This window comes from Coregonus clupeaformis, chromosome 23 (genome assembly GCF_020615455.1).
Source record: "Coregonus clupeaformis isolate EN_2021a chromosome 23, ASM2061545v1, whole genome shotgun sequence".
In the NCBI taxonomy this organism is placed as follows: domain Eukaryota; kingdom Metazoa; phylum Chordata; class Actinopteri; order Salmoniformes; family Salmonidae; genus Coregonus; species Coregonus clupeaformis.
In genome coordinates this window covers 5,539,589-5,563,277 of record NC_059214.1, presented here as the reverse complement: position 1 = coordinate 5,563,277, position 23,689 = coordinate 5,539,589, and the positions used below count along the sequence as shown (strand labels likewise).

The 23,689-nt window shown below is 45.5% G+C and overlaps 2 protein-coding genes across 5 annotated transcripts; one reads left to right on the top strand and one right to left on the bottom strand.

Annotated features, from left to right (window-relative positions):
- Positions 1–13: 13 nt before the first annotated feature.
- On the bottom strand, positions 14–11,710 carry LOC121536872 (centromere protein J). 4 transcript variants are annotated; one of them, XM_045206516.1, is made up of 19 exons: positions 11,614–11,710; positions 10,644–11,090; positions 8,649–8,775; positions 8,301–8,516; positions 7,913–8,084; positions 7,684–7,789; positions 7,087–7,494; positions 6,787–6,909; positions 5,836–6,691; positions 5,585–5,717; positions 5,268–5,433; positions 4,747–5,034; positions 4,554–4,623; positions 4,261–4,412; positions 3,429–3,515; positions 1,010–1,150; positions 784–868; positions 539–659; positions 14–346 (listed from the first exon to the last, which is right to left on the bottom strand). In XM_045206516.1, exons 1-19 carry the CDS (start codon positions 11,635–11,637, stop codon positions 154–156), a joined length of 3,915 nt encoding a protein of 1,304 aa, XP_045062451.1. In that variant the 5' UTR covers positions 11,638–11,710; the 3' UTR covers positions 14–153. The 4 variants fall into 4 exon arrangements, with proteins under 4 accessions (XP_045062451.1, XP_045062449.1, XP_045062450.1 ...); XM_045206514.1 differs by having other exon boundaries at positions 6,787–7,494; XM_045206515.1 differs by having other exon boundaries at positions 6,787–7,494; positions 10,644–11,056; positions 11,614–11,687.
- A 123-nt stretch (positions 11,711–11,833) lies between these two features.
- Positions 11,834–22,801, top strand: ttf2 (transcription termination factor, RNA polymerase II). The gene is made up of 23 exons (XM_041844483.2): positions 11,834–11,930; positions 12,263–12,377; positions 12,570–12,656; positions 12,764–12,833; positions 12,963–13,955; positions 14,043–14,163; positions 14,280–14,456; positions 14,543–14,700; positions 14,823–14,904; positions 15,039–15,161; positions 16,948–17,098; positions 17,237–17,342; positions 17,435–17,619; positions 17,743–17,896; positions 18,118–18,209; positions 18,303–18,382; positions 18,506–18,636; positions 18,803–18,976; positions 19,085–19,143; positions 21,458–21,611; positions 21,725–21,807; positions 21,886–21,960; positions 22,103–22,801. Exons 1-23 carry the CDS (start codon positions 11,903–11,905, stop codon positions 22,245–22,247), a joined length of 3,543 nt encoding a protein of 1,180 aa, XP_041700417.2. The 5' UTR covers positions 11,834–11,902; the 3' UTR covers positions 22,248–22,801.
- The last annotated feature ends 888 nt before the right edge of the window (positions 22,802–23,689 follow it).

The following is a 23,689-nucleotide window of genomic DNA, read 5'->3' as shown; positions in this document are numbered from 1 at the left end:
ATGTGCGCAGTGATTTGATAAACATTTTATTTTACAAAATAAATGTACAATCAGCATGTATTAGACATTTTTACAAATAAAACAGCCACTCGCACTACATTAAACTCACACAAACAAATGTTCAATTGTGATTCAGCCTTAGCGTAAACAGTCCTAGGGCCTGTTGTCCATGACAACGTTGCCGTACTTGTCTTTGACTCTGAGGCGTCCGGTGGGGTAGCGGGTCTCTTGTCTGCCGTCTGTATAGACGGTCTTCAAAGTGCCATCTGGGTACTCCCTCCTTTTATAGTCTGCTGTGTGGACCTCCTTCTGGCCTGTGTTGAACTGGATCTCCTTACTGCCATCCCTGGAGGAGAGGAGAATGTGAACATGAGGACAGTGGTGAAAGATACGAGAGAGACGCACTTAAACCACCCCTAAAACCACTGACTTCACGAAAGAGACATACAGAGATTGGGAACTCTTCATTTTATCAGATGCATGTCAGTGTAGAGAACATGGATAGATACAGACACAGATGTAAGCTCCATGGACTTACAGGTTAACTTGTATGATGGTCCCGTCAGTGAGCACACTCTCCTCCATCCCATCTGGATACAGGTTCTTCACTGTCTGGTCAGGGAATGTGATTTCCTTACGACCATCAGGGAAATGCTTCTCTGCAGAAGGAAATGAGGACTTCTTATACACGTTTTGGGTCAGAACAGGGTGGTAGAGAAGGGGGGAAATTAAGTTGATTAATTAAATGTTTCCATTGAATAAATGCAATCGATCAAGTCCCACCGGTCTGGTTGTTGGGGAACTGCAGAACCTCAATGCCGTCAGGATAGGTGGTGTGAGTGGTCTGGGCATCAGCATAGTAGTAGATCTGTAAGAGGACCACATTAGTTAAGACCCTACCACACAGCTCGGGGATTCATTTGTTTAATATCCCATTTAAGATATCTGCACCACTGATTAAGAAAGGTGTTGAACCAAGGCCAGGGAAGGGTCACTGTCAGTAACTCACCACTCTCTGGTCGGCCATGACCTGCTTGATGTCCCCGTTGAAGAAGGTGACTTTGGCTGTCAGTCCGTCTGCTAACACCTCCTTCCTGGTCCCATTGGGAAAGATGATAAGTCTCCCGCCACAGGCCAGCACCCTCTCCATCTTAGACAGGAACACATACCCCAGTCAATGTAGAGCACTTTCAGATCCTGGAAAAGCACTACATACAGTACCAATCAAAAGTTTGGACACCTACTCATTCAAGGGTTTCTCTTTATTTTTACTATTTTCTACATTGTAGAATAATAGTGGAAACAAACTATGAAATTACACATGTAATCATGTAGTAACCAAAAAAGTGTTAATCAAAATATTTGAGATTATTCAAAGGAGAGACGCTTTGCACACGCTTGGCATTATCTCAACCAGCTTCATGAGGTAGTCACCTGGAATTCATTTCAATTAACAGGTGTGCCTTGTTAAAAGTTAATTTGTGGAATTTCCTTCCTCAATGCGTTTGAGCCAATCAGTTGTGTTCTGACAAGGTAGGGGCAGAATACAGCAAATAGCGCTATTTGGTAAAAGACCAAGTCCATATTATGGCAAGAACTGCTCAAATAAGCAAAGAAACGACTGTCCATCATTACTTTAAGACATGGTCAGTCAATTTGGGAAATTAAGAACTTTTAAAGTTTCTTCAAGTGCAGTCGCAAAAACCATCAAGCGCTATGATGAAACTGTCTCTTGAGGACCGCCACAGGAAAGGAAGACCCAGAGTTACAGCTGCTGCAGAGGATAAGTTCATTAGAGTTAACTGCACCTCAGATTGCAGCCCAAATAAATGCTTCACAGAGTTCAAGTAACAGACTGCACGAATCAGGCATTCATGGTCGAATTGCTGCAAAGAAACCACTACTAAAGGACACCAATATCTAAAATTGGGATGAGTTGGACTGCAGAGTGAAGGAAAAGCAGCCAACAAGTGCTCAGCATATGTGGGAGCTCCTTCAAGACTGTTGGAAAAACATTCCTCATGAAGCTGGTTGAGAGAATGCCAAGAGTGTGCAAAGCTGTCAAGGCAAAGGGTGGCTACTTTGAAGAATATTTGAACACTTCTTTGGTTACTCCATGATTCCATATGTGTTATTTCATAGTTTTGATGTCTTCAATATTATTCTACAACATAGAAAATAGTAAAAATAAAGAAAAACACTTGAATGAGTAGGTGTCCAAACTTTTGACTGGTACTGTAAATCCATTAATACAATCCAGTCATATACACTGAGTGTACAAAACATTAGGAACACCTTTTTCCATGAGACTGACCAGGTGAAAGCTATGATTCCTTATTGATGTAATCTGTTAAATCCACTTCAATTAGTGTAGATTAAGAGTAGGAGACAGGTTAAAGAAGGATTTTTAAGCCTTCAGACATGGATTGTGTATGTGTGCCATTCAGAGGGTGAGTGGGCAAGACAAAAGATTTAAGTGCCTTTGAACGGGGTATGGTAGTATGTGCCTGGCGCACCGGTTGTGTGTCAAGAACTGCAACGCTGCTGGGTTTTTCACGCTCAACAGTTTCCTGTTTGTTTCAAGAATGGTCCACCACCCAAAGGACATCCAGCCAACTTGACACAACTGTGGGAAGCATTGGAGTCAACATGGGCCAGCATCCCTGTGGAACACATTCGACACCTTGAGTCGATGCTGTTCTGATGGCAAAAAGGGGGTGCAACTCAATATTAGGAAGGTGTTCCTAGTGTTTTGTACATTTACATTTACATTTTTGTCATTTAGCAGACGCTCTTATCCAGAGCGACTTACAGGAGCAATTAGGGTTAAGTGCCTTGCTCAAGGGCACATTTTTCACCTAGTCGGCTCGGGGATTAGAACCAGCGACCTTTCGGTTACTGGCACAACGCTCTTACCCACTAAGCTACCTGCCGCCCCTGCCGTAGACTCCGTGTGCATTATTTAGAAAGCTGGGTCAATGCGGTTTCTGTCTGATCGTTCCGAGAGCGCCACTATCTCCTCCATAGCTGTTGCTAAGTGATAATTGATGCTTCCACCTTGTGTTGTTTATTACTGATAGGTTTTGAAAACTATGAAGATGTCCAGTGAAAGCAGATATGCAATTTGTTGACACGACAACACAGTACTGCCTTGGATACCCATTATCACGAATGCTAATCAATAACAACGCCTGTTAAATTCGCTGCTCCATTTTGCTTGTTTACAGTAATTTCATAGGGAATTGTCGGTGGCGCTCTCGTATTGTTATATCAACATTGAGAATAAAGGCGCAAACATGCCGTCCGTTCTAAAACCGGGCCGAACTCTTAATAAAATGTATGGCTCTGAGACAATACCTGCTTTGAGTGACAAACTGAATTCAAAAGTATTTTCACAAAATTCCCTCCCAATCCTCATCCCCCCTCACCTTTCCATCAGGATGGATGATGACATCCTGACTTAGCTTTTGCTGCTCTTTGACCTCTGTGGACTCAGTCTGTAGACCTCGACCCCTCTGTGGGTAAAAACAGTCTACATTCAAACACCACAACAACAATGGTGGTGTATACACAGAGATCCTATTATATTATGTAATTCTATGGGTGTATAGCATTATGGAGGTTATTTCATTAAACCATTAAAAAGGCTAGTGATTTATGTCAGATTTACATTTTAGTCATTTAGCAGATGCTCTTATCCAGAGCGACTTACAGTTAGTGAGTGCATACATTTTCATACTGGCCCCCCGTGGGAAACGAACCCACAACCCTGGCGTTGCAAGCACCATGCTCTACCAACTGAGCTACAGCTGCTAGTGAACGTGCTACTGTAGGTAGCATCACTGGCCAGCAAATTACAGAGCTGGTGAACTGGGTAGCGCAAATGTTAAATTAAGGTAGCCTGCCACCTGTGCGACTAACATTAGCCAACTAGATACTGACCACCAATCTACAGACGCGACAATCAGAGTTGCAACTAAATGCTTTGAATGGTGCTATTATGGTTATGCTTACACGCTAGTACGGTATAAAATGCACCCCTTGGCACGTTCACTAGCGGAGTGAGGATTCCTTGTACCGGTAGTTGGCATCTGTGGTAATCCTTTTTAGACTAGGGGACGAAGACGCCGATCAAGGCTACAACCAACTCCGTATTCATGCTGCTAACACACGGCATCCCAATTTGCTACAACTGCATCCGTTATAAAGAGCATTTTGGGATTAAATGTGAACGATGAAGGCTGTGTGGCCGTAACTCACAGGGGACAGGTTGTGTGAGTGGTCGTGGCTCTGTGCTGGGTGGTGACTTCTGGTCAAAGAAGATGGTTGTTCCTCTGAGCTGTAACTGTGAGCGGGACCGGGTGCTGCGGCTGGTGTAGGGGCTGACCTCTTTAGGATGCCCCTGATACCTTCTGTTAAAGATAGACAACACAATGTAGAACAATACCTCCACATATAACTGAATAAATAAATAGCATTTCTTGATTTAACTCCCTTTGTTGAGTCCATGGAAAGTATCATGATTAGTCCATATGTAGCTGCATTCCTTGTACCTTGAATGGCAGGGCTGCCTCTACAGGGGATACTGCTCTGTGGTGGGCTGCTCCTCACTGTGTCAGGACTCTGAACACACAAACTGCATTAGTCCAACAAATGACAATTTATAACTGTCGTGTTGAATTCAGAACACAGAGAATAAAACAGGAAAATCACAAAATGGTGGTAGTAGTAAATCTGTAAACTCACTGCTGATTTGAGGTCCCTGGCTCCAAAAGCAATGTTGCTGTCCAACGGCCCGGGTCCCTCCCGCTCTCTCTCCTTCTCCCGCCTGTCTTCCTCTCTGTCGCTGTCCGTCCCAGTCTTCCTCCAGGTGCTGAGGCGTAGTTTCTCCAGGGTGCGGACCTCGTCTCTCAGGGCGCTGTTGTCTGAGCTCAGGGAGTCTATCTGCTGCCGGAGACGGCTGTGTGTGGTGGACCAGCGGCTCTCTCTCCGCTTCAGCTCCTCCTGCAGGGAACTCTGCTGCTGCTTCAGGGCCTGAGGGGTACGAGGCAGGGTCGTTGGGGGATACAAGACCTGTGTGTGTGTCTGCGACAGGTAGCCTAACGGTTAAGAGCATTGGGACAGTAAGCGAAAGGTCGCTGGTTCGAATCCCCGAGCCGACTACGTGAAAAATCTGTTGCTGTACCCTTGAGCAAGGCAATTGCTCCTGTAAGTCGCTCTGGATAAGAGCGTCTACTAAATGACTCAAATGTAAAAATGTGTCTCACCTGGATCTCATCGCGCTCCCTCTTGTCTGGTATGGCCCTGGCGGCGGAGGCGTGCTTCTCAAACACCTTGCGTTCCTTCTGTAGCTTCTTAGTCTCCTCCCTCTTGAACTCTTCAAACCGGGCCAGCTCCTCAGCCTTCCACTGCTCAAACTCTGCCCTCTCCTTCCTGGAATAGAGACAAAATCAATGTTTTTCAGACACTTTTATACCCAATATTAATCAATTTAATATGGGGGTTACTAAATATTCATTTTGTAACAATGCCATTGAATGAGGGGAAAACTGTCCCATTCCAGTTCAGACCAGATGGTTGATACCTGAGATATTCCTGGTTTTTCTCGTTCTCCAGTCTGAGTCTGGCCAGGGCAGCATTCTCTGTCCTGAATCGTTCTATCTCCAGCTCCAGCTCCACCAGCCTCTCCCTCAGCTGCCAGGACTGCTGCTGCTGGCCTGACCACACACACAGAGTTTAATGCTGGTGCGACCAACTTTGGAAGGGAAAAAAGTTGGAGAGCTGCTGTTGAGGTGCTCCCCTGGGTTAAGAGTGTGTTTGCACTGTCTCTCTCACCTGGTCCATCCTCAGTCTTCCTAGGCTCTGGTTGAGGTGGAGGAGGGACCTGGGTCTTGGGCTTCAGTGAGGGGAACAGCCTGGCCATAAGTTGGGAGGCGGGAGGAGGATCTGGCTCCTGGTTGGCTGCTGTGATAACTGACACTCTCTCCAGCTCCACCCCTTTGGCCACAGCCACCTTTCTATTCAGCATCCTCTCTGGGGGTGAGATGTCGTTTCCTGTTACTGTGAGAGTGTGGCTGTTTCCTGTAGCAGCGCCTTTTGTTCTGCTGTGGTCCTCAACGATGCTGCCAGCCTCCTCCAGGTCATTCCAGGTGTCATCGTCATCAAACACCAACCGACCCTCGCGTTCCCCCTCTTCTCTGTCATTCAATAGGGTGGAGTCGTCAAGTTCACTCTCCCCACCCCCCTCTGCCTGGCCTGAGCCCCCCTCTCTGTCCTGATATGACCTCTTGTCGTATGGAGGGTTGGATGTGGGGAGCGGGTTTTCCCAGAGGTTGCTGGGAAGTATAGTTTGGTACGGCGGTCGGGCTACTTCCTCCCGATCCCCAAATTCAGAGCTACTGTGGAATGAGACATCAGAGATTTCCTCATGTTGTTTGCGGTCACTCACCTCATCTTCCTCCTCAGTGGCTTTGCTGTTTTCCCTCATCACAACCTCCTTTGCCCTCACAGCAGATACTCCTGGTGATTCAGAGGAGCTGGTCCCTGTGCCTAGGCCACTTTTACTGGTGCCTCCGCTGTGAACCCCTTTAGTTGGCGAGGGTTTGGGGGATTTGATTGGAGTGGAGGACAGGCGTTGCGGGTGGCGCCCCCAGCTGCCATGGAGGGGGTGTTGCTGGTCCAGCTGCAGCACCTGTAGGTTTACATTTAATAAGCAACTGTGTAGGATTCATTTGTGAAACATCCCCCAAAAATGTATGCCATACATTATAAAAAGACATTACAAACCTTCATGACGAAGGATGAGTTGGAGGAGAAAGAGAGCTCCTCGGCTGCCTGCTCCAGCAGCTCAAACTCTCCCAGCTCCACACACTCCTTGTGATGGTCACAGTCCCAGCGCTGCAGCTTCTCCTGAAATGACAGCTCAAAGGAATATTCTGGAACAACGCCTGGTTTTCCCTCTGCTGCGCCATCCGGTCTCAGTGGACCAATTCCATTCCTCTGCAGGGCCCCAGTCCTCTCCTCAAGCCCAAACTGTTTAGTTACAGCTGCAGGAGTTCTATTCACAGGCTGAGAAGTCCCACCCACCTTGTTACTAATCACCACCCTAGGTCTCAGAAGGTCAGATGTCGCCATGTTCGGTCTGTGGTGACTGCCCAGGACTCCGGGTCTCACTGAGTCTGGCTGGGCTGTCTTGCTCTCTGGTCTGCCACTGTCCAGGAGGGGTGAGCAGGGATCTCTGGGTCTGTTCTCCTTGTTGAGCACAGAAGTCTTGCGCTGTATGGGTGGCCACTGACTGACCCTCTGGGTGGGCTTGGACTCTGAGGTCCAACGGGTGCTGACCTTGCCCTGGGGTTTGGGGTCTTTTTGGGGTCTCCGACTGTTGGGTAAAGGAGCTTTGCTTCTGTTGGCGAATCTGGAGAGGCCCTCCCCTCGCCTCAGGAAGGCCCTTTTGGGATTGGCTCTTGGACTGGCTCCCTCAACTGCCTCTGGGCTCTGTTGGGATGGAGAGACAGCTTAGCATTAGCAATGTTGCATGCCCCCCAAAAAAGGGAATGGTACTGTAGCTCCAAAGACCACCATACCTAAATCGACCTCAAACTTGTCACTTGGGTGAGCTACCCTTTTAGTCTATCTACAGCCCATATTTAGTGTAGTGTAGCGATGATAGGGTTAGTCTCTGACCTGCTGCTGCTGGGTGGTCTTCAGTCTCTGCTCCTCCAGTCTCAGCTGTTCCTCCAGGAGCTCCTCAAACGTCTGCTTCTGCCCCTCTATTCCTGGTTTAATGGGTCTGGAGTAGAGCATATAAACACATAGCTAAATCACTTTGTAGTCTGTACTGTAAGTTGACTGAGAATAGTGAAATAAATCATGTTTAGATGTTTTCATCTCAAATATGAAATTAAACATTTACCTGTCCTGTGAGTTTAGTTCACTGTCATCTCCTCTGTATGCTTTGCAGTCTTCAGTCATAGAGGGAGCAAAATGGGGGGATAACGTGACTTCTTCCATCTCCTCATTATCACCCATATGATCAGCATCCCCACTCAGCTGATGTTTGTGTGGACTACTCCATGCTTCTGTCCCTGTGTGAGTTACAACAAAGTTTGAGTCAATGCTCATGTAAAAGCACTTTTAAATGCTTTTAAGCACCTGGGCACATTTGACATTTTAGACATTTAGCAGACGCTCTTATCCAGATCGACTTACAGTTAGTGCCTCCCGCTTAAGGTATCTAGGTGAGACAACCACATATCACAGTCATGGTAAGTACATTTTCCCCCAGTAAGCACTTTTCCTACCCAGTGTTTGGTCCTGATACTCTTCCTCCTGCTCCTGGCCCCTTGGAGGCTGCTGGAAGGTAGGACCCTGTCTCCAAAGCTGGGAAGACACAGGCCCTTGTGGGGGGCCTATAGGGAAGCTCTGGGCTGTTGGGGGTCTGTGAGAGAGGGGGGCGTCCCCCAATAGAGTGCCCTCTCCCCAGTCTGTTCCCGTCAACCTGGAGGTCTCTATGTAATCTGTGGGAAACCACACAGTCTTGTCAAACTCAATAACTGGAGCTTCCTGCTCCATCCAGCCTGCTCAGTAATACCACCGGAATAACATCAATGACACAGCAATAACAGGGAATGTGAGCGTGTTTTCAGTACCTGCTCCATCCTGTTGAGCCACATGCACCATGCTCAGTAGCCCCTGTTGCTCCTCCTGGAGACGGACCAGCTCCTCCAGCTGGTAGGCTCTCAGCTGCTCCTGCATGTGCTGCTGCCACTGCCTCAGCTAAAACATGGCACATTACAGTACCAATAAGCACTGCTTCAAAATACAGCACACAACATCAATAATCAGTGCCTCAATTACAACAAAGCATTTGCCTAGATAACAGCACTACGGGCTGCAGTGCTTATGTCCTTGTTGTACAACACTAGACATACAGTTGAAGTCGGAAGTTTACATACACTTAGGTTGGAGTCATTAACTCATTTTTCAACCACTGCACAAATGTCTTGTTAACAAACTATAGTTTTGGCAAGTTGGTTAGGACATCTACTTTGCATGACACAAGTAATTTTTCCAACAATTGTTTACAGACAGATTATTTCACTTATAATTCACTGTATCACAATTCCAGTGGGTCAGAAGTTTACATACACTAAGTTGACTGTGCCTTTAAAAATTCCAGAAAATGATGTCATGGCTTTAGAAGATTCTGATAGGCTAATTGACATCATTTGAGTCAATTGGAGGTGTACCTGTGGATTTATTTCAAGGCCTACCTTCAAACTCAGTGCCTCTTTGCTTGACATCATGGGAAAAATCAAAAGAAATCAGCCAAGACCTCAGAAAAAAATGTGTAGACCTGCACAAGTCTGGTTCATCCTTGGGAGCAATTTCCAAACGCCTGAAGGTACCACGTTCATCTGTACAAACAATAGTACGCAAGTAAAAACACCATGGGACCACACAGCCGTCATACCGCTCAGGAAGGAGACACGTTCTGTCTCCTAGAGATGAACGTACTTTGGTGCGAAAAGTGCAAATCAATCCCAGAACAACAGCAAAGGACCTTGTGAAGATGCTGGAGGAAACAGGTAAAAAAAGTATCTATAACCACAGTAAATCAAGTCCTATATCGACATAACCTGAAAGGCCGCTCAGCAAGGAAGAAGCCACTGCTCCAAAACCGCCATAAAAAAGCCAGACTACGGTTTGCAACTGCACATGGGGACAAAGATCTTACTTTTTGGAGAAATGTCCTCTGGTCTGATGAAACAAAAATATAACTGTTTGGCCATAATGACCATTGTTATGTTTGGAGGAAAAAGGGGGTTGCTTGCAAGCCGAAGAACACCATCCCAACCGTGAAGCACGGGGGTGGCAGCATCATGCTGTGGGGGTGCTTTGCTGCAGGAGGGACTGGTGCACTTCACAAAATAGATGGCATCATGAGTAAGGGAAATTATGTGGATATATTGAAGCAACATCTCAAGACATCAGTCAGGAAGTTAAAGCTTGGTCGCAAATGAGTCTTCCAAATGGACAATGACCCCAAGCATACTTCCAAAGTTGTGGCAAAATGGCTTAAGGACAACAAAGTCAAGGTATTGGAGTGGCCATCACAAAGCCTTGACCTCAATCATATAGAACATTTGTGGGCAGAACTGAAAATGCAAGGAGGCCTACAAACCTGACTCAGTTACACCAGCTCTGTCAGGAGGAATGGGTGAAAATTCACCCAACTTATTGTGGGAAGCTTGTGGAAGGCTACCTGAAACGTTTGACCCAAGTTAAACAATTTAAAGGCAATGCTACCAAATACTAATTGAGTGCATGTAAACTTCTGACCCACTGGGAATGTGATGAAATAAATAAAAGCTGAAATAAATCTCTACTATTATTCTGACATTTCACATTCTTAAAATAAAGTGGTGATCCTAACTGACATAAAACAGGGCCTTTTTACTAGGATTAAATGTCCGGAATTGTTAAAAATTGAGTTTAAATGTATTTGGCTAAGGCGTATGTAAACTTCCGACTTCTACTGTAGGCCTACCTACCTGGAAATGACAAGCCATTCCAAACAGTCATTTTAGTCATCATCATCTCAAATATTTTATGAAGCCATTAAATCATGTTTTTTTTCTTACCTGTTCGAGTTCCAGTATCAGGGGAAGGTCCCGAGACTGCTTTACCAACTTCTCCATACTGTCCATCTCTCCATGTAATGTCAACCCTTGAGACGCCGCTGTCTGCAGTCCAGCAAACTGTCTTTCAGACAAAGGCCTATCCCCAGGTCGCTGGTTCTGTTTGCTCAATTCTGTCCCGGACTCAGCATCATGGACGAGAGAATTTACACTGAGACAACTGCTGCTACTGGAGACCGGGAGTGGAACGAATTGAGAGGCGAAGGAGTCGTCCACGACCCTGGACCCCCAGACAGAGCGGTGTCGAAGAGACTCAGCCAGGTCTAGGGAGGGGTTCAGGATAACCCCGGCACTGGAGCTGCTTGGCATCCATCGGGCTAGGAAGTTTGTTTGGGACTGCTGAGCCTGCAACCCAACTGGAGATGACATGAAGGTACTCTCCAGACAGGGCTAATCCGAGATTAAATCAGATTTTAGAGACAGGTCAAGAGTAAGAAGGTGTGCCTCATTCAGCATGCACGATCAAGTGGCTAACTACCTAATTTAGCTAGTTATGCATGTCACAGTGTAACGTTAGTTAGGCTTTAGATACAAAAAATGACAGTTTAAAAGGACTGTTGTTGGCAACAGCTTACTACCTAAGTAACGGTCCAGTATAGTTTGCCAACTGTGCATTTCCATTGTGCATTTTACACTAGTTGCAAGAAGTTGTAGATCCCTGAATTGTAAAGTACCTGTAACTAACATGACATATTGTGTGCTAAATGACATATGTTTTATAATGTTGGAAACAACAGATAACTACAACAGCTTGGTTAGCAGGCTAACGCGTTACCTGCCACTGCATTGACAACGCCTTGGTTTGGCTAGCTAACTAGCAAGCTTGCAACAAAGTTTTACCATGTGGCAAGTAAGACAAAAGTTGTGCTTTAATTATATAATGATGGATACATAGCGAACATGCATAACGTACCTTGTTTACATGCGACAAGTACATGTATCCAATGTATTTTCGTTTTGAAAGCACACAACAAATGGGAGTTTCGCGATTTCGAAGCGTGCCGCCACACCAAAACAAAGCCCGCGAGAGAGAGACAAATAGGTCGCATTGTAATCTGGGTAATGTAGTAACTAAGGTTAAATTAATGACCCGGAAGGTGTTTTCAAACACAATTCCAATTGGTCAATTTGAAGTTTCAAGAAGTTCAAACGCATTTGTACTTTTGAACGAATTTGACCATTATCGGAAAGTTTTCTTTATAATGGAGATAGTACTATGCAATACCCACGGTAAATGTGTATATTGTTTGCTTTGACATAGTCAGTGTTATATTGTCATAATGATTATCTTGTTATTCGTGCCTGCTGAAACGAGATGCTTTTCTGAAACGTATGCTGGCTTGCTACTGTAGCTATCTAACGTTAGCAGTTTGGGAACATGGCTCAATGGTGTTTTCTTCATCTCTTGGGGTAGAATATGATGCTAGCCACCGGCCTAATAATAATATTAACATCATTGAGCTATCATATCAGCCAATAACGGTGATAACGTTAGTAAGAGAAAGACGTGTTTTACTGAATATGAACTCATGTTTTCATCTATTTGACTTTACACTAACCAGGCAGCACATGCATGCTGAAGACAGGAGTGAAAGAAGGGCCAAATAAGGGTAAAAGCTTCTACTTGTGCGGGGAGCGTCAACAGGGGTCTCCCTGTGATTTCACCCAAGTAGCAGGGTAAGTGGTTCTCTCATGTCAGTTCATTGATGCATGTTTCTCTTTACTCCTGGAGACATTTCACATGAAGAGCACTAGCTACATCCCAACTGATATCTGACAGTGGCATTCTCAAAAGACATCTAACAAAGTACAGGACTTATACAATAGTCATTTACTGATATGACTGGTCTGTTTTATGGCTATTGTTAGTATCCCGGCCTCCCACTGCCTGCTTCATGAGGATTCTACGGTGGAACTCCAGACTCTCATCCGCAGTCAGCAGCAGCAGGGCTACAGGTATGTCTGTGTGCATGCGTGTGGATGCTTCCTCTAACTTTAGCTATGATCTATGGTTTGCGTTCAGGTGTATTATCATACTGTGTCTCACTCTATTCTCTTCTCAGGTTGTACTACCGATGTGTTTTGGGGAAGAAAGCAGGTCAGAGGTGGTGTGGCAATGTTCCCTGGACTGCGGTAAGCACGTCTAACTACTGGTAATGATGAACATACAGTATGCATTGCCTAGTTCATAGCCTATTACTGTCATGGCAAGCACTTGTTGAATGTGTTTCAAAATGGCTGACTAGTGCTCCACCCCTGCAGCCAGAGGCAGAGAAATGCAGCCCACTGTCTGACAGACAGCTGCAGCCTTCCAGCCTGCCCCCAGAGAGAAATCCATTCAAGGCCCCAGGCAAGACCGACCAGACGTCAGAGTGGAGGAGACTCCAAGATGGAGGGAGACTGGAGGATGAGGGCGAAGGAAAGAATGAGAAAGGTGGAGAGAATGAGAGGCATCACAAGAGTGTAGGTAAAGAAAGCGAACATGGTCGAGGTATGGGGAAGGAGGAGAGGGGGATGTCGAGTCCCTCTGAGTCTTGGAGAGACAAACAGCTTCCAGCAGGGATGAAGATAAAGAAGAGAGTATCAGTTGAGGAGAATAAGAAAAGTGCTGAAACATCACCTGAGGAGAAAGAAAAGACTGCCAAGGAGACGAAAGACAAAAACAAGAACTCAAACAAACACAGCCAAAGAGAGGCTGAGAAAAGCCCGAAGCCCCAGGATACAGAGGACACACACAAAGCCTCAAAGGGTCGTCATGGATACTCTCCACGAGAGCCACCAATCAATAGCCTCAAAGAGTCTGGAAAGCATGCTGGGAAAAAGCCAAGCCCAGAGAGGAAGAAGAGCAGCTACTCCGACTCAAATGGCACTACCTCTAAAGACGCCCAGGCACCTAAGAGCACAGAGAAGACCAAAACCCCAATCCCACAATGCGATAAACCAGCGCAGCGACTTTCCACTCCAACAACTGAACAGGATAAGGAGGCAGAGAAAATGACTGCTTCATCATCACAGCAGAGCCAGGACAAGTCCCATCGTGGGAACCAGTTTGGAGAGTGGAGTTCTGATGAAGATGATGTCCAGTTTGTGTCGGTTCAGCCAGGTACACAGACGACGACTCTAGTACCAGTGGCCCTGGTCCAGAAAGCCCTGACATCCTTCCCAGGGTTCCAGCCTGCCTCTCAGGTCAAAGGTCAGCAGGAGGACCCCAGGGCCCTGCACAGCCAACTCACCGCTCAGCTCACACAGAAGAAGGTGAAGGACACCCGTGTGTGTGTGTGTGTGTGTCAGAATGTACACTGAAATAAATAGTTCATATTTAACTCTCCTTCCCTCTCTCAGGCCACTCTGTCGGTGGTGAATATGTCTGCTCTGCCCGATAAAGGAGAGAGGTTGAAGAGTCAGGTCAAAGACCTGGAGGAGGCACTGGAGTCTCTCAACCTCAGCACTTCCACTGAGCCAGGTAAGACCCTAGCTAGATGCTGGACTGTTTGGCTAACCACAACATTGCCTACTGTATTGTCATTGTAGGTACTTCAAACACAATTGAATGTTTGTAATTTAACGGTCTGTTTTTAGAGCCTCAGGGTGGCGATGGTGATGCCAAACCGATGCCCACTCCCAGCCAGTACAACCCATTCAGCTGCCCGGGAGGCACCATCCTCCTGCCCATTGCTCCTGCCCCCCCCCAGTACCAGGCCTCCACCAGCTCAATGGGGCTGCAGCTCAGCCAGGGATACACTCAGATGTATGGAGGTATAGAACAGGGCCACACACACACACTTGGTATTCTTGTATCCTGCTCTAGTCAGATAATCTTCTGTCTGTCCCTGATTGTCCAGTGAACCCCCAGAGCCAAGCGTTCTATGGAGGCAGGATGACAGACAACCGTCTGCTAGCGGTGAAGAATGCCACCTCTGAGGCCATTGACCACCTCCACAGCTCCTTGGAATCCTGCCCCGACCCCGACACTGAGGTTACGGACCCCAAAGGCATCAAGGCAAGACATCCTTGTACACTACTCAATGCCTCAACCTTTCTAAACCTCATATTGTATATACTCTTGTCTATGGGTATGGTACCCTAATCTGCTGTGATGTTGTGGTCGTTATCATTGGTCAGGTGCCTCTACTGGCCCATCAGAGACGTGCCCTGGCCTGGCTGTTGTGGAGAGAGACACAGAAACCCTGTGGAGGGATCCTGGGTAAGGTCAACCAGCCTGTATATGTAGTTGCTTTGATTGCAGCAGCCCCAGGGATTTTGTAAGGAGTTGAATGCCCAGAGTATTTCAGAAACGTTCAGAAAATGCTTTAACAACATTTCTCCCCTAATCCTCAGCTGATGACATGGGCCTGGGGAAAACCCTCACCATGATCGCTCTCATTCTGGCCCAGAAGAAGAAGAAGAAGGAGGAGGAGGAGGAGGAAGAGACTAAATTGGAAGGCTGGATCTCCAAAAATGGTAATATCAAATGGCATCTTCTCATGTAATTATTAACTCGTATTCTGATATATTTGGTCATGTACAGTTGAAGTCGGAAGTTACATAGACCTTAGCCAAATACATTTAATCTCAGTTTTTCACAATTCCTGACATTTAATCCTAGTAAAAATTCCCTGTCTTAGGTCAGTTAGGATCACCACTTTATTTTAAGAATGTGAAATGTCAGAATAATAGTAGATAGATTTATTTCAGCTTTTATTTCTTCCATCACATTCCCAGTGGGTCAGAAGTTTACATACACTCAATTAGTATTTGGTAGCATTGCCTTTAAATTGTTTAACTTGGGTCAAACGTTTCAGGTAGCCTTCCACAAGCTTCCCACAATAAGTTGGGTGAATTTTGGCCCATTCCTCCTGACAGAGCTGGTGTAACTAAGTCAGGTTTGTAGGCCTCCTTGCTCGCACACGCTTTTTCAGTTCTGCCCACAAATGTTCTATAGGATTGAGGTCAGCGCTTTATGATGGCCACTCCAATACCTTGACTTTGTTGTCCTTAAGCCATTTTGCCGCAACTTTGGAAGGATGCTTGGGGTCATTGTCCATTTGGAAGACCCATTTGCAACCAAGCTTTAACTTCCTGACTGATGTCTTGAGATGTTGCTTCAATATATCCACATAATTTTCCTTCCTCATGATGCCATCTATTTTGTGAAGTGCACCAGTCCTTCCTGCAGCAAAGCACCCCCACAGCATGATGCTGCCACCCCCGTGCTTCACGGTTGGGATGGTGTTCTTCGGCTTGCAAGTCGACCCCTTTTTCCTCCAAACATAACGATGGTCATTATGGCCAAACAGTTCTATTTTTGTTTCATCAGACCAGAGGACATTTCTCCAAAAAGTACGATCTTTGTCCCCATGTGCAGTTGCAAACCGTAGCCTGGCTTTTTTATGGCGGTTTTGGAGCAGTGGCTTCTTCCTTGCTGAGCGGCCTTTCAGGTTATGTCGATATAGGACTTGTTTTACTGTGGAAATAGATACTTTTGTACCTGTTTCCTCCAGCATCTTCACAAGGTCCTTTGCTGTTGTTCTGGGATTGATTTGCACTTTTCGCACCAAGGTACGTTCATCTCTAAGAGACAGAACGCTTCTCCTTCCTGAGCGGTATGACGGCTGCGTGGTCCCATGGTGTTTATACTTGCGTACTATTGTTTGTACAGATGAACGTGTTACCTTCAGGCGTTTGGAAATTGCTCCCAAGGATGAACCAGACTTGTGGAGGTCAATATATTTTCTGAGGTCTTGGCTGATTACTTTTGATTTTCCCATGATGTCAAGCAAAGAGGCACTGAGTTTGAAGGTAGGCCTTGAAATACATCCACAGGTACACCTCCAATTGACTCAAATTATGTCAATTAGCCTATCAGAATCTTCTAAAGCCATGACATCATTTTCTGGAATGTTCCAAGCTGTTTAAAGGCACAGTCAATTTAGTGTATGTAAACTTCTGACCCACTGGAATTGTGATACAGTGAATTATAAGTGAAATAATCTGTCTGTAAACAATTGTTGGAAAAATTACTTGTGTCATGCACAAAGTAGATGTCCTAACCGACTTGCCAAAACTATAGTTTAACAAGAAATTTGTGGAGTGGTTGAAAAACGAGTTTTAATGACTCCAACCTAAGTGTATGTAAACTTCAGACTTCAACTGTATGTAAACAATGTGTATATATATATATATATATATATAATGTATTTAGTAACTTGTCTATGATATATTTGTTATACCCTGTATTGTGTTGCAGACTCTAGCCTGGTGGTGTCTCAGGGCACTCTGATCATCTGCCCTGCCTCTTTGGTTCATCACTGGAAGAAGGAGATTGAGAGACACGTCAAGAGCAGCCGACTCAGTATCTACCTGTACCACGGGCCCAACCGCCAGAAGAACGCCAAAGTGTAAGGGACACACACCCGAGTCATCTGCTTCTCTGAGTTTAACACACTTGTGTCACCTAAAAGACTCTCACACTGTCAAGTGTACAAGTTGATTTTGGCACACATTTTATTTGTTTTCTATTTCCTGCTCTCTGATAGGCTGGCTGAGCATGATGTGGTGGTGACCACCTACAGCCTTGTCTCCAAGGAGGTCCCAGTCCAGAAGGAGGACGCAGAGAAACCTAGCAAGGACTCTGAGGATGCGGTAAGAATAAACACACAGAGATAAACAGTGTGTAATGTATTTATGGTGCTAATGATGCTACGACGACGTCCCATCTCGCTCCCTCTCCCCAGCCATCAGCCCTGCCTCCTCTGATGCGGGTGGCCTGGGCTCGCATTGTGCTGGACGAGGCCCACAACATCAAGAACCCCAAGGTACAGACCTCCTTGGCTGTGTGTAAGCTGAGGGCCATGGCCAGGTGGGCTGTTACTGGGACCCCCATCCAGAACAACCTACTGGATATGTACGCCCTGCTCAAGTAAGTCCATCCATATCTTACTCTACCCTTATATTACACACATCATTACATATTGGACATGTCCAATAACAATACACCCCCTCCACAGAATCCTCTGGGAAAGTCTCTGTCTGTGTTTGTCAGGTTTCTGCGCTGCGCCCCATTTGATGAGTACAAGCTGTGGAAAACCCAGGTAGACAACGGCTCTAAGAGAGGAGGAGAGAGACTTAACATTCTGACCAGAACTCTGCTGCTCCGACGCACCAAAGACCAGATGGACTCTACCGGAAAACCTCTGGTACATGACACACACACACACTTTAGTCCCGTGTAGCTCAGTTGGTAGAGCATGGCGTTTGCAACGCCAGGGTTGTGGGTTCGATTCCCACGGAGGGCCAGTATGAAAATGTATGCACTCACTAACTGTATGTCGCTCTGGATAAGAGCGTCTGCTAAATGACTAAAATGTAAATGTAATGTGGATTATGAGCTGACTTGATTTCCTTCTTCATTTTCCAGGTGAATCTGCCAGATCGGACCTGTGAGGTGCATCGCCTGAAGCTGTCTGAAGAGGAGCAGTCTGTTTACGATGTGGTGTTCGCACAGTCCAGGTAACAACTGTCTGATTGGTATCAGAAACCTCTCTCTCTGGGTCTATGGCTTATGACACCTGGATGACTGATTCTTTGAACTTTTTCTCCTAGGTCCACTCTGCAGAACTATCTGAAGAGACATGAGGGCGACACCGGTAAAAAGGGAGACAACTCCAATCCCTTCGACAAGGGTAAGGGAGGTCAACTTTCTTTCTGTTTAAAAAAGGTATCTGTTTGTGTGTCTTTGAACAGAATACCAATGTGTGTTCTTATTGTGTATGTGTGTCGTCGTCGTCGTCGTACTTCCCCCCCAGTGGCCCGGGAGTTTGGAGTGTCCCAGACGGACTCTGTGTCCTCGTCCCAGGGCCCCACCAGCACTGTTCACATCCTGTCTCTATTGCTCCGACTCAGACAGAGCTGCTGCCATCTGTCTCTGTTGAAGAAGGTACACACACACTTCTACCTGCGCTCCTCTCTTTGATCTCTGGGGTCTATGGAACAGGCATCTGTTGTTTTTACCTGCTGCTCTTCTCTGTGTGTGTCTTGCTCCACAGACTCTGGGTAAGTTTAGTCTGTCTTTACCTGGTGTTCTCTTTGTGTCTTATTCAAAGACCCTGGATCCGTCTGAGCTGCAGGGGGATGGGATCACTCTCTCCCTTGAGGAGCAGCTCAATGCCCTGTGCCTCTCCTCCGAGCCCTCAGGCCCCGACCTTAAAGCCACCGTGTCCCTCAACGGGAGCCAATTCGCCTCCGATCTCTTCGAGGACACCCACGAGAGCACCAAGGTGATGTCAACTGCCCCTCTGTACACTAAAATGTTTGTTTTTATATGGTTATCCTGTGCATCTATATACTCTACTACCTGCTTTATTCTCTTAATGTTCTTGTTTCAGATCGCTGCCATTCTCACAGAGCTAAAGGAGATCAGGCAGCAGAGTGAGGCTCAGAAAAGGTATAACCACACACTTAAATGTAGCCTGTTCAGACTACAAATGTTTGATGTCATCTGGATGATGTAGTCCTGGTCAGACATACAGTGGGGGAAAAAAGTATTTAGTCAGCCACCAATTGTGCAAGTTCTCCCACTTAAAAAGACGAGAGAGGCCTGTAATTTTCATCATAGGTACACGTCAACTATGACAGACAAAATGAGAATTTTTTTTCCAGGAAATCACATTGTAGGATTTTTTATGAATTTATTTGCAAATTATGGTGGAAAATAAGTATTTGGTCAATAACAAAAGTTTCTCAATACTTTGTTATATACCCTTTGGCAATGACACAGGTCAAACGTTTTCTGTAAGTCTTCACAAGATTTTCACACACTGTTGCTGGTATTTTGGCCCATTCCTCCATGCAGATCTCCTCTAGAGCAGTGATGTTTTGGGGCTGTCGCTGGGCAACACAGACTTTAAACTCCCTCCAAAGATTTCCTATGGGGTTGAGATCTGGAGACTGGCTAGGCCACTCCAGGACCTTGAAATGCTTCTTACGAAGCCACTCCTTCGTTGCCCGGGCGGTGTGTTTGGGATCATTGTCATGCTGAAAGACCCAGCCACGTTTCATCTTCAATGCCCTTGCTGATGGAAGGAGGTTTTCACTCAAAATCTCACGATACATGGCCCCATTCATTCTTTCCTTTACACGGATCAGTCGTCCTGGTCCCTTTGCAGAAAAACAGCCCAAAAGCATGATGTTTCCACCCCCATGCTTCACAGTAGGTATGGTGTTCTTTGGATGCAACTCAGCATTCTTTGTCCTCCAAACACGACGAGTTGAGTTTTTACCAAAAAGTTCTATTTTGGTTTCATCTGACCATATGACATTCTCCCAATCCTCTTCTGGATCATCCAAATGCACTCTAGCAAACTTCAGATGGGCCTGGACATGTACTGGCTTAAGCAGGGGGACACGTCTGGCACTGCAGGATTTGAGTCCCTGGCGGCGTAGTGTGTTACTGATGGTAGGCTTTGTTACTTTGGTCCCAGCTCTCTGCAGGTCATTCACTAGGTCCCCCCGTGTGGTTCTGGGATTTTTGCTCACCGTTCCGTTCTTGTGATCATTTTGACCCCACGGGGTGAGATCTTGCGTGGAGCCCCAGATCGAGGGAGATTATCAGTGGTCTTGTATGTCTTCCATTTCCTAATAATTGCTCCCACAGTTGATTTCTTAAAACCAAGCTGCTTACCTATTGCAGATTCAGTCTTCCCAGCCTGGTGCAGGTCTACAATTTTGTTTATGGTGTCCTTTGACAGCTCTTTGGTCTTGGCCATAGTGGAGTTTGGAGTGTGACTGTTTGAGGTTGTGGACCGGTGTCTTTTATACTGATAACAAGTTCAAACAGGTGCCATTAATACAGGTAACGAGTGGAAGAAGTTACAGGTCTGTGAGAGCCAGAAATCTTGCTTGTTTGTAGGTGACCAAATACTTATTTTCCACCATAATTTGCAAATAAATTAATTAAAAATCCTACAATGTGATTTTCTGGATTTTTTTCCCCTCAATTTGTCTGTCATATTTGACGTGTACCTATGATGAAAATTACAGGCCTCTCTCATCTTTTTAAGTGGGAGAACTTGCACAATTGGTGGCTGACTAAATACTTTTTTCCCCCACTGTATATAGAAGAGCTTGATAGACAACTAAAGTCCATGACGAATAAAGGTTTATTGGTAATAGAAAATGTTTCCCTCACGGTAGGGTGGGGTATGCAAAATAGGTCAACGTTCAGCACCTCTATCTCCTATCACCTCTGGCCTGCTGGCTCCCCTTCCTCTGCGGAAGCATAGTTCCCGCTCAGCCCAGTCAAAACTGTTCGCTGCTCTGGCACCCCAATGGTGGAACAAGCTCCCTCACGACGCCAGGACAGCGGAGTCACTCACCACCTTCCGGAGACATTTGAAACCCCACACCTCTTTAAGGAATACCTGGGATAGGATAAAGTAATCCTTCTACCCCCCAAAAAAAAAGAAAAAAAAAAAATTTGTAAAGTGGTTATCCCACTGGCTATAGGGTGAATGCACCAATTTGTAAGTCGCTCTGGATAACAGCGTCTGCTAAATGACGTAAATGTAAATGAATGTTTTGGCATTCAGGTTCAAAAGGTCACTTTCTGACCACTTCCACCATGGTTAAACATGTTTGGAAGGTTTCGTTCAAATCTGAAGGGGTGCAGTCAGAAAGTGATTGAATGCATGTGTCGTTATGTTGTAGTTTGATTGTACAATAATCATATAAGATAATCATCCATTGTCTTTGTCTGTCAGTGTGATCGTGTCCCAGTGGACCAGCATGCTTCGCGTCGTGGCCGTCCACCTGAGGAGAATGGGCCTGAGCTTCGCTGTCATCGACGGCACTGTCAACCCCAAACGCCGCATGGACCTGGTCGAGGAGTTCAACACCAACCCTAAAGGACCACAGGTATCGTATGGACAACCGTGACCATAAAATACAGTGAAAGGCTCTACCTACTGTAAGTTTTGGATACAGTGTAGGGGCAGAGTTTAGACAATGTTTCTGTTTTGTGTTTCTAGGTGATGCTGGTGTCTCTGTGTGCTGGAGGAGTGGGCATTAACCTGGTTGGAGGGAACCACCTCTTCCTCATGGACATGCACTGGTGAGACCCACAACACACACACCCATCCACCACTACCAGCTGAGTGTTCTTTATTGATTTATACTGTGGTTTTGTCAGGAACCCAGCTCTAGAGGACCAGGCCTGTGACCGCATCTACAGAGTGGGTCAGCACCGAGACGTCACCATTCACAGGTAAGAGCATGCTTGGTTGCAAAGATACTGTAGGAAAAACACATTTACATATTTCGAGGTTGTGCCCTGTTGGATAAAGCTTAGATAAAGACATTGTATAAAGCTGATGTGAGTGATTACACAGGCATGTGTGTCCCTGTAGGTTTGTGTGTGAGGGCACAGTGGAGGATAAGATCTCCACTCTGCAGGAGAAGAAGAAGGAGCTCGCACAGAAGGTGCTGTCAGGGACTGGAGCCTCCTTCACCAAGCTCTCCCTGGCTGACCTCAGGGTCATCTTTGGGGTCTGACGACCAGGAAGTTAGGGTGGTGGGGGCAGCCAGACTGAGGACCAGGTAGTATGCTAGATTTATGTTATGGTTGTAAAAGGTTCACACTTGCTGTATATATGAATCTGGTTGATGAAAACCCCCCTTTGCTCTTGTTGGCTACTGAGCCCTACACTACATATTGGCACACAGTGTGGCTAATGTGGTTGGCACTACTTTGCTGGAATGCTTTGCTGCTACTATTCTCTATATGGTCTTCTGGCAGGTTGCAGAACCTCAGGCCTACTAACTGTGTACTGTTTTATTTCCCATATCCTGCGCTCTGTTTTCACATACTGTATTCCATGTGTTATGACAAGGGCCTTGAGTTTCTCCTGGTCAGGTCACATGGTATTTTCATTGAATACATTTAAGTGTAATTTATAGGACTGACTTGTATCTCTGCTGGGTCATGTTATTTCTAATCCTAATTATTTTTTACATGTTATGTTGTGTCTGTAAACTGCTAGTGTTTGATTATGATGACTTCCTCAAGGATGTGGATGTTTTTGAATAAAATATTATTCATTACAGTTGATCAAACTGCTTATTTGGAGTATGAAAAGTTGCATGAATTCCGTAAAAACAATCACTGCAATGGGTGAAAATATGTATTTTTAGATTTTGAATTAATAACAAAAATAAACAAAAAGTTGCTGTTTCAACAGAAAGCATCCTAAATAATCCACCAGTGAAAATGACCCAGGGTCTTCATAAATCACTATGAGAATCATTTTTAGTGGCAAATAGCAGATAATGATCCATCTGACTGGTGATTCCCCAGTTTTGTTATGAATAATACAGACAATACAATCAGTAATCATACAAATGTACAGCCAGATGTATTACAAAAGTAGGTGTTATGACTTTGGCTGTTTGAAAATATCCTGGTTAAAACCATACCCAGTTCCAAGTTTTTCGAACCTGAGATGATGGAATGATTGTCCCACTGAATGAGAAAGTCCCTAAACCACCAGTCAAATTATTTAGAATAAAACTCAGGCATGTTAACTCAGACAAGTACATACAGGGGAGGGGTCATGGAGTAATATTTAATTCTTAACAACACTAGAAATATATACAATTTCATGAAATACACATTGCTCAAGCTAAAATGTTCAGTAGCGTTAGGCTACCGGCAATATTAATCAATTTGCTGATGTTTTAAGTTATGTAAAATCTGGTGCTCAACATTTTTGGATTTGCCTTTTTCTGAGGTTGCTGACAGATATTGCTTACACTCAACCACCTTTCTCACCTTGCAAAACCAGGGGTTATTAACAACCAATATTTTCCACTGGCAATAACATTTTGTAAGGAAACTTTACATGTTAATTATGTGATTTACTTTACATTTCTCGTGATGAGAAAACATTCCTCTTCCGACCTGTCAGAGCAGTCTTCCGGAGGTTCTGTCTCATGAT

Bases quoted from the DNA above. Each gene is read 5' to 3' on its own strand.
- LOC121536872 (XM_045206514.1), bottom strand. From the start codon at position 11,637: ATGTACTTGTCGCATGTAAACAAG. The intron at 8,517-8,648 runs GTACTGAAAACA...GGTTTCCCACAG, and splicing joins GGCTCAACAGGATGGAGCAG to ATTACATAGAGACCTCCAGG. The intron at 4,413-4,553 runs GTACAAGGAATG...TATCTTTAACAG, and splicing joins AGGCAGCCCTGCCATTCAAG to AAGGTATCAGGGGCATCCTA.
- ttf2 (XM_041844483.2), top strand. From the start codon at position 11,903: ATGGAGATAGTACTATGCAATACCCACG. The intron at 12,657-12,763 runs GTATGTCTGTGT...TTCTCTTCTCAG, and splicing joins CAGCAGCAGCAGGGCTACAG to GTTGTACTACCGATGTGTTT. The intron at 12,834-12,962 runs GTAAGCACGTCT...CCACCCCTGCAG, and splicing joins GCAATGTTCCCTGGACTGCG to CCAGAGGCAGAGAAATGCAG.